Source organism: Bicyclus anynana, chromosome 6 (genome assembly GCF_947172395.1).
Source record: "Bicyclus anynana chromosome 6, ilBicAnyn1.1, whole genome shotgun sequence".
Classification (NCBI taxonomy): Eukaryota; Metazoa; Arthropoda; class Insecta; order Lepidoptera; family Nymphalidae; genus Bicyclus; species Bicyclus anynana.
The window spans coordinates 355,922-372,349 of NC_069088.1; the positions used below are offsets into that span (position 1 = coordinate 355,922).

The 16,428-nt window shown below is 39.2% G+C and overlaps 2 protein-coding genes across 6 annotated transcripts in view; both read right to left on the reverse strand.

Moving 5' to 3' along the window:
• The window catches only part of LOC112051170 (phosphatidylcholine:ceramide cholinephosphotransferase 2-like), an 86,196-nt gene extending 80,748 nt beyond the window's left edge, over positions 1 to 5,448 (reverse strand). The window contains exon 1 of the mRNA XM_024089698.2: positions 4,927 to 5,448. Coding sequence (XP_023945466.2) covers positions 4,927 to 5,044 — 118 coding nt within the window. The 5' untranslated portion in view covers positions 5,045 to 5,448. The remainder of the gene's footprint in view (positions 1 to 4,926) is intronic.
• A 1,787-nt stretch (positions 5,449 to 7,235) lies between these two features.
• The window catches only part of LOC112051168 (probable phospholipid-transporting ATPase IA), an 88,095-nt gene continuing 78,902 nt past the window's right edge, over positions 7,236 to 16,428 (reverse strand). For 2 of the 5 annotated variants that reach the window (XM_052882297.1, XM_052882301.1), the window contains 2 exons: positions 14,998 to 15,089; positions 12,348 to 12,590 (listed from right to left, as the gene is read on the reverse strand). In XM_052882297.1, the coding sequence (XP_052738257.1) occupies positions 12,499 to 12,590; positions 14,998 to 15,089 (184 nt within the window). In that variant the 3' untranslated portion in view covers positions 12,348 to 12,498. The other 3 variants (XM_052882304.1, XM_052882302.1, XM_052882300.1) reach the window with 3 other exon arrangements.

Consider the following 16,428-nt stretch of genomic DNA (forward strand, 5'->3'; position numbering starts at 1 on the left):
ATGATGATGATGATGAGTTTAAATTCGTTCGATGCAAATCGTATGATGCGAATCAATGGACGTACTACGGACGACTTTCTATGCAAAGAATACTAAAATCCATTTGATCCGATACGTACGATGCGGATATGTGGGCGCCAGTCACCTGCCTGCTGCCACTTGAGCCACCCACTGCCTGCAGCTGTGAGGCCTAGTTCGGACGACTTTAGTATTTTAGTCGAGTACGAACAATTTTTGGGTGATAAATCCAAAATTGTTCGTACTCGACTAAAATACTAAAGTAGTCTGTCCGGCCTCTGAGCGCTGACCGCTCGTGCGTCATCCACGGCTCAATCCCGACCACTCACGATATTGAGGCAAACGTAACTCTTTGGTTACTTAGTAATAGAGCAGATTAGTTTTCAGCACTGAGTAACTAATGTGATCATCGTTTTAATCGGTGTTCTGGGTTACTGACGTATCTAGTAGCTCCGTGGTGAGAGTTGTAAAATACTAGCTTCGAGTATCTCAACAATAACGAATGAATCCTTTGTACATTTTATCAGTACAATCGTTTGAGTGCTTTTGAAACATCATCATAGCTTAAACATCATTGTTAAAAATATACGAAGTTACGTACGAAGACATAATTAAATGCATTCATCGCGGTTCCGGGTGCCGTGAAAACCTGCCCCCCTGGCCATGTGGCACGTTGATTCTCTTTCTACGATCGCTAACGCTAGAAAATTGTATGGCAATGACAGATCTTGATCACGTGACCTGTCGAAAGCAAATGTTATTCCGATACATCTTTCTAGTTTTCGAAGCGTTAGCGATCGTAGAAAGAGAATCGACTTACCACTTGGCTAGGAGGGTTGGAGTCCAGCTCCAGGTCCATTTAAATCCGCGCGCAAGTCGGACATAGGGATATTTTCCTCCAACAACAAAAGCTAACATATGGTGGATGATTATGTCTGAGTATGAACATTGACATATTAGATTGTTAATCGGTAATTTATTCTAAGCTATTAATTAATCCTAGTAGACACAGTATAATATGAGGTAATCAGCTTAATCGGTAGGTACTATGTATAAGCTCCCAATATTATCTATACCTACTTACTTATAGAGATGAAGAGTTTGTTTGTTTGCTTGAACGCGCTCATCTCAGGAACTACTCATCCGGTTTGAAAAAATCTTTCATTATTAGATAGCCCATTTATCGAGGAAGGCTATACGGGGAAGAGCGTCAGCTAGTCAATAGATAAAGATGGGTATCTACCAAAATTAGCAGCCTATTCATTTGTCAGGACAAATTTCTATTCATGGGACAATGTTGGGCGCGCTGGGGGTGGTGTTTGGGGTTGGCGTGACGTAAGTAGAACAGATGTTTGACGTACTCGTATAGGTATCTATCATAAGCTTATTATATTACGTAATATGCACTAATAGGATAAAGTAACTAACTGTATTTTAACGGTCCGGTTGTTATGGAGCTTAGACCCACTACACTGCTTCAATGCAAGTTCGCGGGCTTATAGCGATAATCAAGTTCTCATAACTTGAATTTGAGAATTTCACCAAAAGTTCAATATTTCATGATATTTTCCATCAAAATTTCGTAGACCGACACAGAAAGACGAATAACATTACAAGTTTGAATATTTTATTTGCGAGGGCATCATGTTGAATGTTGAGTTGTCTCAGCCGGACGGTAGATTAGTTACTTCTCTCTTAACCCATGGGAGAGAAGGTAAAAGAATTCTCATGAACCCCACGCTGTTTGCGGTTGGTTGACTAGCAGTTGCAAGTTGCAATCGATATTCATATGAATTATTCAACATTTTTAGTTTTACGTTCCAATATTTTAAATAACAATTTGAAAACATTTTACAAAAGGCGGAAACATTACAAGATGACAGTGCGCCAGACAATAGTTTATTGACTACACGAGACTGTCAATCATTGATTGACGCCAATTGTTATTTCGGCCGAAACTTGAGGAACAATGACTGTACGACACTTTAGCAGTTTCTGAACATATGTGTCGTTTTATGTAGGTATATCTTTTATTAGCATTACAGTGCTTGTTAGGTGTAGAGTCCACAATCACCGTCCCTGCCGCCGCGCGAGTGGTGGCGGTGGGTCAAGGCTGGCTCAGTGTGCCCGTCGTTCACCCACTGCTCTGAATTCGCGAACGGCTTAATTGTCTATCGTCTGGGTCACAGGTGCTGGCGCTCCTGCGCGGGCGGGGGCAGGGGCTAGGGGGGTCAAGGTGAGGTCGCAATTATGGGTTATTGCCGATCACGTCACCGCAATCGTGTTAAACATACTGCTCTACTGTTCACATACGTGATATGATAATGTCGTCCCAGCCGTGTGTCATGGGAATGAGGCATCAACCATATTCAATGTATTTTCGTTGACAGTTATCGTATTCATAGGATACCAAAATGTACTGTCTATCATCATTATCAACCCATATGAGCTCAAGTCTCCTCTCAGAATGAGAGGGGTTAGGCCATAGTCCACCACGCTGGCCCAATGCGGATTAGCAGACTTCACACACGCAGATAATTAAGAAAATTCTCTGGTTCGCAGGTTTCCTCACGATGTTTTTCCTTCACCGTTTGAGACACGTGATATTTACTTTTAAGTTTTGTGCAAAAACTTAAAAGTTGGAGATGCATACCCCGGACCGGATTCGACCCTCCGCAATCGGAATCAGAGGTCATATCCACTATCACGGCTCTATACTGCCTATGCTGAGGACTAATTATTGTGGATCTGTATAGAAGGGATTTTCCATTTTGTACAATTTGTACGAGAGTGCCTTTCGTAGGACAACATTCTCAAGGAGAAAAAGTCTTGTTATCACGTCAAACAACAGTATTGTTGCTATAATTTTTAAACACGACTCTATTTCTGTCCACTGTCCTCAGTATCTAATAAATTCTTATTGATGTTATCTACCTCATTAATACTAGAAAAATGTTTATAAGAAACATTTCACCGTACGGTTGGTTCAATCAACCACTGGACTTAACTAGGTTATCTTGGAATGTTAGGAATTAGAAATGCAAGCGCTTTAGTGATGTCAGTCATCTCAGCGATTCTGTGAATTGCCTCAGCTTCAGCCTCACACACGCGCGGCTCAGGGCTCAGGCGGCGGGACCCGTTCCAGCGCACGGCCTTACGTACATGGCAAGATGTGGAGAGAACGAGTTTCGCCATTCATGTTAGTTTTGTTTTTGTAACGCTCCGTAGTTCAGCGAGTGGCGTAGTTGTGTGGGTCTTGTTTGTTGGTCGTTTTACAGGTGTTTGGAAGTGCTCAAGAACTTTGAAGTTCTATTCGACTGTTCTATAAAAATCATAAGAAAATAACATTATTATCTATGTGTAGGTAGATATTGAATTGATTCGCACGAAATATATTTACGCTTTACCGATTTGAAGCCCAAACTCAAGTAACTTCCAATTAACTTCTTGTTGGTACTGGGACGTTTATATATGTAAATGATTAGACTGTATAGTAAAGATTAAACGTGTAATTCAAAATCAGTACATCGGTAAGTGGATCCGAATACAGAGTGCCTGTCCCGGGCGCGCGCCTCCGCTGCCGTGCGCCGTCCTCCGGCTCCCCGCGCGTCTCCTCCCGTGCGTACGAGTACATAGATGGACGATGATCACTTCTTATATTATTTTTGTTGTTGTTTTATTGAGATTCCGTTGCAGATTTTTAATCCCCGACGCAAAAAGAGGGGTGTTATAAGTTTGACGTGTCTGTCTGTCTGTGGCACCATAGCTCCCGAACAGATGTAGCGATTAAGTAAGGAGTATTCAATTTAGTTTGTTTCTTATGAAAGGGGACTTATGTGCGACTTAGACATGTTTAATGAAAATCGGTTGAGCCGTTAAAAAGTTGTGGGGGTTGAAAGTGGGGAAGAATAACCGAATGTCTGCAAATATACACTGAACGAGAATATTGACGACTTGATCGAAAATATTATTAAAAAATTCATGACCTACGGTGGTTTTTCAAAATTTTCAATTTTATTAAATCAGGAGACTTCACCAGCTAACCTGAACGGTCTTTAAAGTTACACGAGTTATCTAGATCACTGCCTATCTATTTCGATTAAGCCTTAACGCTGTAATATTCCAGGTGAAACAATGGAATGTTTCACCGAGTCGTCAAAGCATTAAGAAGCCGTTCCAACTGATACAGTGGGCGGAGATACAGATATCTATCGGTAAACAAATAAAGTAATCTATTGTTCGCGCGTAGACGCGGAATACAAATGTTTACATCACGAACTACAAACACATATAAATAAGTCATTTAGATTCCTATTAGTATCTTTGAGATTTGTCCTCAAGGCACGTAGCGGCTCACGAAGGGTTCATTTTAGCAAAGACGAGTCGGTAGTACAGGAAACGAATGCAAGAAAATCCCGACTGTTATGAATGCATGTGAAGCGTTATTACCTATAACTATAATAAGAGGAAAACCATCGCTAACAAACAGAGCAACACTTCACTGGACATACAAGGGAGGTGTCCAATAAAACACTACACTGTGTCACAATTAATATTAATAAGACAATTAACTGTCTGTAGTTACACCCGAAACCTTTCAAACCGCAACATAGCATAGCTGCTTGCAGGTTGAATTAATCATTGCACTATAGGTACATACCTACTAGGTTTCTCCTCCTTGAGCTCTTTCACGAAAGCTTCTACTGCTAGGTACCTAAAGTTTTACTCCTACTGAAAAGTATGTAGAGTATGTAGACGAACACAAATACCCGTTGTTCTGACATATCAATGCTGTTTGAATAATAATAGGTTTAAGAAGTATAAGGATTTCCCTGGACGACTTCTTTCACAAAGAATACTACAACTGAAAATGTCTGTAGAGATAGGCGAACTTAAACATGGACTTACCTTTTCCGTTGAGCTGAGTCCTGAGGCGCGTCAGTTCCCGGGAGCGGCTCCGGCTGCGGCGCTGAGCCAGGCGGCGCGGGGAGCGGGCCATGGCGCCCGGCGCCTCACCGCATCCCATGCGCCGCTAGTGCAGCGCGCGCACTCGCACTATCCTACAGCACACAAGGAACACTACAATCCGTTGGCTATTCAAACTTCCGAAAGAGCCGTTAAAGTTTAAAACCGATAGCACTTTCCGTAAGTCAACCAATTTATTTGATGCACACGAAATTTAGCCGCAGTTCTAATTCTGACCTGAAGTTTTCGTTAAAACTTTCAAAAAAGACATTAATAAAAGAAAACAGCGGGGAATTCTTTCCGTACACCATACATTCACTGGGAAAACTTCACAGTTCCGCCGAACCGAAGCTTCCGAACACTTCGTGAGTCGAGTTGGATTTCGCGGAAAATTCGTTCGCTATTTTAATATAATGAGAAGGCACGCGTTGACTGCCGGTGAGCGGCCGCGAGGCACTGCACCGGCGGTGGCGGCGGGCCCGGCAGCCGCTCCTCGCCCGCGCTGATAACTTGATAAGGTGATAAGGCTGCGGCCCACCGGCAGCGCGACAGCCTTCGCCGGGGGTGACGTCGCCGGTACTGCTGACGTCTTCAACTGTTTCCGTTGGGGCTGCGATTATTTTGTTACCGATTTCAAATGTCATATTAACCTTATTTAACCATCATATTTACCTGTTTGTTTCCTAATACTTTGTAAACGGTTCATAAATAGCGAAAAATTAATAAGATTTTCCAAAATTTTTTAGAAAACTTACCAAATATTTTATAAATTGTTACATAATCACGATTCAACGGCTGAATGTGAATAAGTCACAGATAAAGTGCCTATATAGTAGTGCAGTAGATACATTTATTCCAGTATTTCCATAGAAATGATGTCTACCCGGCAGTGGCGTATCTGTATCATCTGTCGCCCGTGGCGAATTCATTCACTGTGGTACGGAGTCCCAACTCTCAGTACAGTCGTCGCTCGTCGTTTTTTAATGCTACTTATATCAGAGCTCATGACAACCCTTTGAGCCGTGGGACCGTGCTAATTGGTAAACCCTATCACCCTATAGTTACGCCACTGTCAAGGATTTCTCCTGATGCTTGTCACTTACGGTAAGTAGGTACCTACCTACTTAGAAATCAATACTTCTTAGGTTAGGCGTTATGGTGGTTCTGTGCTGACCTTCAGCTGGGGCGGCGCGGCGTGCGTGCTACAGGGCAGCTAATGAGAGCCGCTCATTAGACTAATTACCATCCGAACATGGAAGTTTTATAGTTGGATAATTAAGCGTTACGTTAATTTCTGATCTCATAGGATGGTTGAATCACCGTTCGGGTTCTATCTACTGTGCTCTTTGTTGTAATCATTCTGATGTAGGAAAGTTACTTCGAAGTTCCAACTCTTTCATGTCACGATCACACTGCTGCATGTTCTTACGAGTATCTAATGATATTAGGTAGGTATAGTTACCCGTATAAGTTTTTCAGTAATTAAGTACTTACCTAGTTGACCATACGAACAGAAATGGTCTACCTGCCAGTGCCAGCGGTCTACATAATATCCACATCTACTTATCTATTTCGATTTTCACCTGTTCAGAAATAATCTCAGGTAATGCTATAGATACTGCCAAAATACCTAGGTAGTAGGTATGTAAAAAGCTTTGAGTTATAGGTATGTTGCTTCTAGAAATCATAATGTGAGTTTATGCAAAAGATAGTGGATATTTCTGAAAGTTTCACTTTCACAACGAGGAAAAATCCACGTGACTTGTAGCCGGGTATATCGTCATCTAAAAAAATCATTGAAAATATATTCACTGTATTTTTAATGATTTTTTTAGATGACGAGACAAGAAATTCTCTTTAACAGCCCATCAGAGTTAGAGTAACACGCCCCAACTGTGCCGTGTACATTTTGAGCCGCCTCCCGGTCATTATCACTTCTATCATTAGTCACTACACACAGACAAACCTGACATTTCAAATTACTTCATCATCATATCAGCCGATGGATGTGGACTGCAGGACATTCGTCCATTGTCCATCGCCCATTGCCACTTCAGCTTCGCGACTTGTTGAGCTATGTCGGTGACTCTGGTTCTCATTTCTGATTCAATCACGCAGAGATACTACGAGCATAGCCCGTTCCATGACTCTGAGCCTACTGAAAATAAGAGAATTTGGAATTTCGTGTCTGTTTGCAGGGGACCATTCAAAATAGGCTGATAGGTAGGAGAAATATGAAATGAAACAAGATGTAAAGAACGAGAACAAATCATATATTTTCTGTTACATTCACATCTCTGCTTACAATACGAGTACACGCGGGCGAGCTCGGAGCGCGGTGACGTCACACGTCGGCTAACCCTCACCCCTCTCCCCTGTGCCACACCCGCTGCGGCCTGGGGGCTGTAGTAGTAGGTAACTAGCAATTATGATAGAAAACTATAACTGGGAAAGAAAGGCTTCGTATATTTTTTTATTATAAAAATAACACTCTTGAATAATAATAAAATGAAAGTTATAGAATGTCAAAACAGTTGTAGAGTCACTTGAGTAAACACATAATTAACTGTTTAAAGCCTAAAAGGTACTTTGGCATCGGCGACGTTGTTCACAATTCACCTTCACAACCGATATACCTGTTCTGTTACTCTCTAATCAGTTAGAGTGTAAGCAACAGCTTCCAAACATGGCACAGCCTTAGCAGCGGACGGTGTCCAAGTTACGCTTAGTGTCCACACACACGGGAGCTACGCCACACAAAACGCCGCTTCCAACTCTAGGTGGCGACGTTCGTGGTTGAGGCGTGCCCCGTGTGTGGCGACTCCACGAGCCGGTCATACGACACGCCGTCTTGTGTAGAACATCTCCGGCCCGACCGGCGACCGCACCGCGCCCAGTCTCGCCCGAATCTTAGATAAGTTAACAGTTAACAATAATAAACTGTTAGAGGTATAGTGATAAATATCAGTAACACATGTTACATGTTACAAAACCAGCAGTCGGCATGTTGTAAAGACTCTGAAACTTTTACTTTGCAATTTACACGTAATTATACAGATATCACAATTATTCCGTCCCCAGAACCAACTATCGCGAACGCCAATTCCGGTACATTGCACATGCTACCGGATGACAGTCGCATAGTTTGGGCTGAGGAGGCAGAGCCTTAATTAAGTTTAAAAGTAAACAAAGTCTCGGTAGATGGCGCTGACCTGATGAATGTGCAAGCGGCTAAACAAAGGCCCGCGTGGGTTCAGCAGATACCGTCACATTGATTGACGCCAACTCCAAAAGTAAGGATTTGTTTACTTCAAAACTTAATGTTCAAGGCCTAGTAAACTTGTTGGTCGCGAATTTGGACTAGAATTGCATTACATTATTGGCATATCAGTGGCGTCCTGTTCCTTATTTATAACAAAGGGACACCGCGTGTAGGATTTATTTAAACGAGTGGTAAATGAAATACAGTCCAAATGCGCGCACATTTGTTATTAAATATAATACACTTAAATTTGGGTGATACTTAGAGGAAAAAGTAAAGCTGTTGCTTTCGAAAATGTACAAAATTTGGGACAAGGATTAATTACTTCTAGGGGTCCCCGCAAAATACAAACTGCCGATAATTTAGTCGAACCTAAGTTGTTTAATGTCACAGATCATAGTTTATAGGATGAGTACAATTTCAACAATTCAAAGGTAGCCAAGAATCATTAGGTAGTTTTGACTCCACTCCACATCCAAAACACTCCTTCAGGGAAGGCGTTGTTATCTATACATGTAGGTAGCTGTATAAACAGATTTCATGACGGCGGGAGATGACATTATCGAATGAATGAAGAAGAAGTCCATAACGAAAATCTCGATCTGTTAATTGTAGTTGCTAGTAATGACATTATAAAATAACTCCTAAGACTGCGAATTTTTCCGTTTTCGTTTTACCCATGAATACAAGTTTGAGATGATCGTTTATGGGTATCCTTGCTTCGGTTCCTATGTAGGTTCGGTATACCTACTTGAGCGAAGTAGTCGACTTGTCGCTCAGTGAGTAGTTTGCGGGGTTTATAGATGTGCTAGTGATTGTAATGACTTGGTGCCGATGAGTATCGAAATATAAATTCGTGCTCTTAACTGTCGCTAGGCGTCAGCAGCTAGGCTCTCTACACAAAATTGTATCGCTTACAGTTTACATACAAACATTTAATTTCTCTACACATTTAGTTTACAGAAAAATCCAGTTTCACTGTACCATTGTTACTAAAATATAAGGTAACTTTGCTTTTCTATATAGTTATGCCAGTAGACGAAAAATAGGATGTTATTCCATAATTCCTATTGATAAATGTGTTCCCTTGTACCAAAAATAAGACAAAAGCGTTTTTTTTGTTCTACAATATAATATATCTACGTATTCTTAACAAGAATACCTTTTCGAAAACTGTCACAGCAAAGTTACCTATATACTTACTGTATTTAATTTCATTAATAAGAGTTTTTTCAGATATTTTATTCTATGTTTTTATTTTGAGGAATGGATACTGTTAGATTTTATTTACATTGTATGTTTTACAAATTTTGTACAGCAATGTCGATAGCGGGTAGCGTATTTCTTTATAAATCAATATACGCCCCGATGGTCTTATATTATTAATGTAAAGATGGAAGCATACTGTCACGCGTGTTGTTTCTAATGAAACCTTAACGTTGCCGGTTACGAGTATACTTGTGGTCCTTTTGTGTTTGTCAATATGCAAAGCGTCTAGATGCAATGAAATTTTGATGTAATCTAATAGATCAATAGAATATTCATAATTTTTAATAACAAATTATACTTATAATATGATAGCAAATATATTTAACAAATAAGCGTAGGCTAATATTCTATAAAACAGCAACTTTTAGCTTATTTTCCACCCCGTTTAGAATAGATAACAGGTTATAAAATTGTAGATCAGTATGAGGGTTATGTCCGCCATGTGTAACGTATACAGAAATACGCGGATATATTCTCAAATATTTGAGGTATAATCATTAATCATTCAAATATTTAAAAAAAGATACTTATGATAGTAGATAATTACGAGTTTATTCTTGCGGAACTGTAAAAAAATTGCGAGACCATACAGAACATAGAAGAGTTCTGTATAACTATGTACTCGTATTCTGCCGAAAAGCCTCACATAAAATGTGTTTTTGCTATATATTGTAGATTAAAAAGCTCTACACTCTTCATTAAAAAAAAAGATTAACACCATGATTGTCCCATGATATTAGTTTGTCAACATGACGTCGTTACAAATCCAATATGGCGGACATAACCGACAACACTAATATAACAAAAACAAATAATCGAGTCAAAGGTGCAACCACACCAAATGATAAATAAGCTTTGAACTTTTGATTTTTGACAATTTCATTTAGTTTAGTTTATAATCTTTATATATAAAAAAATTATAAAATAAAATATTGTAATAAAAATTACTGCAGAGTCATTTTTATAAAATTAATTAACTTGAACAATTCATCGAAATTTCAGAACGAATTAGTTTTTTTGTTAATACTTACTAAACTAATTAATAAATAATAAGTAGCAATCACACCTAAATGATTAAAATAAATCAATTACATAAAAATAAATATTACAAATCTAGCAAATGAGATACTTAATTTATTTACCTACCTATATACTACACGGTTGTGAATAATGATGTGTTATCATGATTTCAACTAATATTAGCTATGATTTATGTAAGCTCAACTCATTGTTTGGTTCATCTCGTGTATAGATCGAAGTACGTACATAATATTTCTCTTTGGCCTTTACACAACCCGGAATATTTGTTAGTTAGCAAGCAGATGAGTGCGAAGCCGCGAACGATATCTAATTATGGAAGAATTCGTGAAATGTTTTAAGGAGGTACCTACTGGTAAACTGACTTGTTAGTAGGTACCTACTTCTACCTTTAACATACTTATTGTTATCAGTTATATATTAATAGGTAATAAATAATGATAATCGTAAAGTAGCAGTACCAGGGGTTCCGAATGTAACGTCCAAGTAAAGGGAGTTACATAATCATTAGCAGCTATAGCTTGTTAGGTACCTCCACAAAACTTTCCACTAGTTCTCTAGCGATAATATTACAGGGTATGACTCGTGGTGATGGATGCGAAACTTAACATATAATACAACGTACTTTGCAAATGATGCTGTTTGCAGATCACAGTCGCACCGCATGCAATACATTTTCAAATAATCTCATCAGCATATTACGTACTGAAAGGAACATTGCTTACGATTCGACAAGTAATCAGCCACCAGCTCGAGTGTCCATACAGACCCGCTAAGAGATTTCTTCATTTAAAAATGTATATTATCATAAAATTTACCGGTTCGATAAAACGTGACCAAAATATTTATTTTATACTCTAGATAATATAGATTATCATATATTATATATGCACTTTACGATTCGATAAAATATTATTACTAAATATACCTACTGTGTTTTTGGCTCATTGGTGTATTAGACCATGCGCAACGAGTTGATCACCTCGTTCGGATAGATACGCAAGAGCAGCTCATAGATTTGATGCTTTCGACTTCATGCGCACAATTCGCCGTCTTACACATAGACAAGGAGTCCAAGTCGTTGCGCACGATCTGTAGAGTCATATTTGAGTTCTGAGGAGCACTGACGGCCAACTCGCGTAAAATACAACCTATCGTGATAGTAGTTCGGTTGCAGTACACGACTGCAACAAGATTCGCTGATCTTTTTATATAATAGCAAATCTAAGAATTTTCTAAACATAAGTAAACCATTTTTAGCAATAATCTTATTGATGAGAAATGGGTTATGGTTCAGGAAATTCTCAGATATATTCATATGAATATATGCAATGAATTACAGACAAACAAAGATAATAGGTACCATTTGTATAGAGCATCTATAAATGATAATAACCGTAATTAAATGTAATTGTAATACCTATTACAGACAATAAACAAAATGCGAAGCGTACTCACGAGTAATAATTATTGTGATAAGTTATAAGCAAGCCTTTGAAACATTCCGTTATGACGTACTCGTAGTCGAATTACTTACATTTATTTCAAATGGTACTGTGAATGACGATAAAACTTTAAAAGAAAAATCAAAATACGCATTTGTAATTTTTAGTAGGTACTGATTAGATAATGCGCACTCATTCAGAGTGGCAAACACATTCGTTGCGAACTATAAAAATGAAATCACCTCACAGCGACTTGATTGTGTTATGATCAGTAGTAAACAAAGAAGTGGATAATATACATCTTATTTGAAAAGTAAATATGTACTTTGATTTTCTTACAAGTAAAAAGATATAAAAGAACGCTTCAAAAGCTCATGGAGTTTTTCTGTTTGCAAAGTAAGTAGGCCTATTTTACGCTGCAGTGGAGCCGTCAGCTGGGTCGCGTGACACCGGCCGCATGCGAGCCGCGCGCGCGCCGCACGCGGGCAGACGCGCGCGCGCTCAGGAGCGGCGCGGCCGGCTCGTGTCGTACGCGCGGATGACGTCGGCCTGCGACACGCTGGCGCCCTCCTCTTGCGAGAACGCGAACCCATCTGCGAGATACAATCAGCGTTTCAGTATTATTCATATTCATATTAAAACTGTATTGTTATTATATATTTTTCATAAACACTGTGTCGCGATAACCCAGTGGATATGACCTCTGCTTCCGATTCTGGAGGGTGTGGGTCTGAATCCGGTCCGGGGCATACACCTCCAACTTTTCAGTTGTGTGCATTATAAGAAATTAAATATCACGTGTCACTCTGATTCTGAGAGGAGACTCGAGCTCAGCAGCGAATATGGATTAAGAACGATTCGCTAATTATGTAGCTTGCCGCTGGTGAAATAATTTTTAATATCGGTCTAATAGTTTCAGAGCCTTTTTGTTCTATACAAGAAACAAAAAAAATCCTCTAGTCTGGAGCTACAGCTTACGAAGACCTGTCCGGGAATGAAGATAACTCTGTTTAGAGATACTAACCAGGCATATAACGACAAAAATACAAGATAAAATTGTACTTGAAATGTACCTCTGAGTAGCAAAACTAGTGCTGCAGGTTCCCTTCTTCAAAACATCCTGAGTACATCGTAAAATTTAGAAATTGTATTGAAATGTTTTGCAAGTAAATTGAGAATAAAATATGTGGATAAAAAGACAAATAGACGAAAGCCATGTCAAGTTCAATAAAATCGATTGGACGAATTAGGACGCCTTGATATCGCCTTCGTCCAACTCGGACATATTGGACGAGTATTTTAATAAAGGAATAGTTGTACAATGTGTAAAAAGCGGACGTGTCCGCGTGTGACAGTAGTGTGCGGATACTGTGCAAACACACGTGTGGTACTACGAAGCGTGACTATGCCTCGTCTTCGGCTGCGCGGGGGACGCGGTCACCTACTGAATGAGGATGAAGTCTACGGAACCGTGCAGTGCGACGTGACATATATCTTTATTTACACAAAGAGCTGCGAGAGCGGCGAGTGTACCTATCTACAAATTCCTTCCTCAATATTTATAAATCTTATTCTAAAGACTTGTTTTTTTATTTTCAACTCGTAGCTATTTATTTACTTTAAATTAGAGATTTAGAGATTTTTGACTGCGTGAACGTCGATGTAAACTTGCAACCCCTTCTTCACCCCCATATATTTATATTTTCCCATGTTTTATATATACCTAATTAATAATCCACTAATCATTTTACAAAAAAAAAAAATAGTATAACTCAAGACATTAATATTAAAAAAACTTTAACCCCTTTTTAACTTTTTGTTAGGGGTATTTTTGAAAATCTTGAATTACTGGTAGTAATATATAATAGTTACACATAACAACAAATGGTCTCGAATCGTGCCAAGTTTCACTTGAATTCATTCAGCAGTCTTAGGCTCGGTCAACAAAAATACAGATTGACAGACATACAAAATATTAAACACAGTTATTTTAAAATCCGTTCAATCAACCAAAATCAAATCAATTATTGATTTACAGGTCGATTGCCATTGGTAATATTACATGAAATATTAATTAGTAATATTTCATGTACTAGTAGTAATAAATCCCTATGCCTACACTACACTACACTAGCCGATGTATGGCTTTCAATAAAACAGATAAATAAAAAAAAATAAATAATAAATAAATAAATAAATAAAAAAAAGCCTTTTATTATTTCCCATTTACATAAGGTAATTATTCTAATACTTTTTAAACAGAACAAAGTAGGTAACACTTTTATACTTAGTACATTTTTTTGCATTTTATCTTTTTATTAATATTTTAATACAGGCAATAAAACAGATAGCTTCCTGTAAATAAATGCCACGTGTGCACTGCACGGCTGTGTAGAGTGTATTCAAACAGGGAGTACGTGTAGACTACGCATCGGCCTTTGCAATGGTATATTTTCAGTCAAATTAACCTAATTCATAGACTATAATGTGATCGTTATTTGCTGTAAGAAGAATGAAAATCTATTTTTGGATTATCTAAATTTTAAACCTCAATAACAAGCAATATAAATTATATGTATTCATCTTACTTTCGATAATTGGACCTAACGTTAATTGTACATACAGAGTAATAATATGTGAAGTCTTTGTTCCAAAACCATTTTTAACAAAAATTAAAAAAACATTTAATTTTTGTTGGTTCGTTGGTACCATCCCTTCTATCTATATATTATGTTTACCCTAGAGCTAAATAAACTATTTTAACCCCGCTCCAGTAAGCTACAACGTAGGTACCATTTGAGCAAAGGAACTGAAAAGAAAACATTTACGTCAGTCGACTCATGACCCAATCACAGTGATGTCTACAGTGGAACACGTCATTTCAATTGTCTCGTTGTTAATATTTCTATGACTGTAACATCATAGGCAGCCGATGCGCGATCTGCCGTCCGAGTGGGGTGGGGTGCGAGTGGGGGCGCCTGGGGCGGTGAGGGCACTCACGCGACAACTCGAGCTCCATGTTGACCCTGGTGGCGGAGCGGCGCCCGAACACGCTGCGCACGTTCTGCAGCAGGCGCGCCGTCTCCGTGAGGCTGCGCCGGCCGGACAACCCAACGTTACCCATCAGTAAGGGGCATCGCACACGAGCGACTCACTCCTTGTCGTTTGGACCTCTTACTATTGTGTGGGGAACCTCTTGGAAACTGCTGCTTTGTACAAACTTCAATCCTTTCAGTTTTTTTCGTCAATAGTAACAGGTTCGTAGGCTTATAACGTGGGACATAGCAACATCGAAAAGAGGTTCCCCTGAATGACTTATAGCATAAATGATAAACACTCATCGACAGTAACGATTTATGTAATAAAAGAGTAAATATAACATTATTATAATGATATGTATAACCGACGTACAGAGAATACATATGTTAAAAAGCAAATTTTTCTAGATACAGGTAAGATTCTTCAAATTCACAATTTAGAAAAAAAATAAGTGAAACTTTTAACTAAGCCAATAAATATGCACCAGCGTATCGGAAATAAAATAAAACAATCGTAACCAGACGGTGAGTATTCGTCAGCAGGTAATATGGAGTAAGCGTGACAAGCTTGCAGCGTGAGACAAGCCACCCCTGAGGGGTTCGGACCAGCGTTTCCCAAATAATGTAAATCAAGTAACGAATGTTTATTACACACTTACATATTTTCTGAACACTTGTTGTAGAGAACCTTGTAACGTGCGTATTCAAAAATGTATGAAAATAATGTGTGTGTCACAGTGAATTCTTTCACCTAACCAAATACACAATTGAAATAAGACGCGATATTGCCCTGTTCAATGCCATTCAAGGTCGGTGCACATTAGAGACTGCATATTAACGTTTGTTAATACTGTACTAGACCGTTAGAACAATATTCATTGTTCAAAAAGTCTAGTCATGTTAAATGCAACCATTTCAGCTAGTGTTTGTATATAAAAGCTGCGACAATCGCGTTTGAGTTGCGTCAGACGCGCGTGTGTAAATGACCTAAACCACAAATATTTTGGGAAAGGCCAGTCCGCAGAGTGTGCGACGCGGTGCGATGCGATGCGAGGCGGACACAGGCTCGGCGCATGCGAAGCCATGCCGTACTTACACTGGGCCAGGCGGGCCACGGCGTGCCGCGCGTCCGTCGCGCTACAACAACCACCACACTGTTAGCACCTCAACCTCAACCTCATGCCGTCCGATCCGATCCGATGCGGCTCCGACCCGTTATCCACATCACATGCTATTTTCATGCGTCGGAAAACATTCATAATTTTTTTCATCTCTTTTTTAGGTTTGTATTTGGTGATCACAAAAACACAAAAATTAGGCTTAGTAGGCCCAATTTTTTAAAAACTCTTACTGGCTTACTTGACAAGCATTTGTTTAAAAGTACATTCTGTTC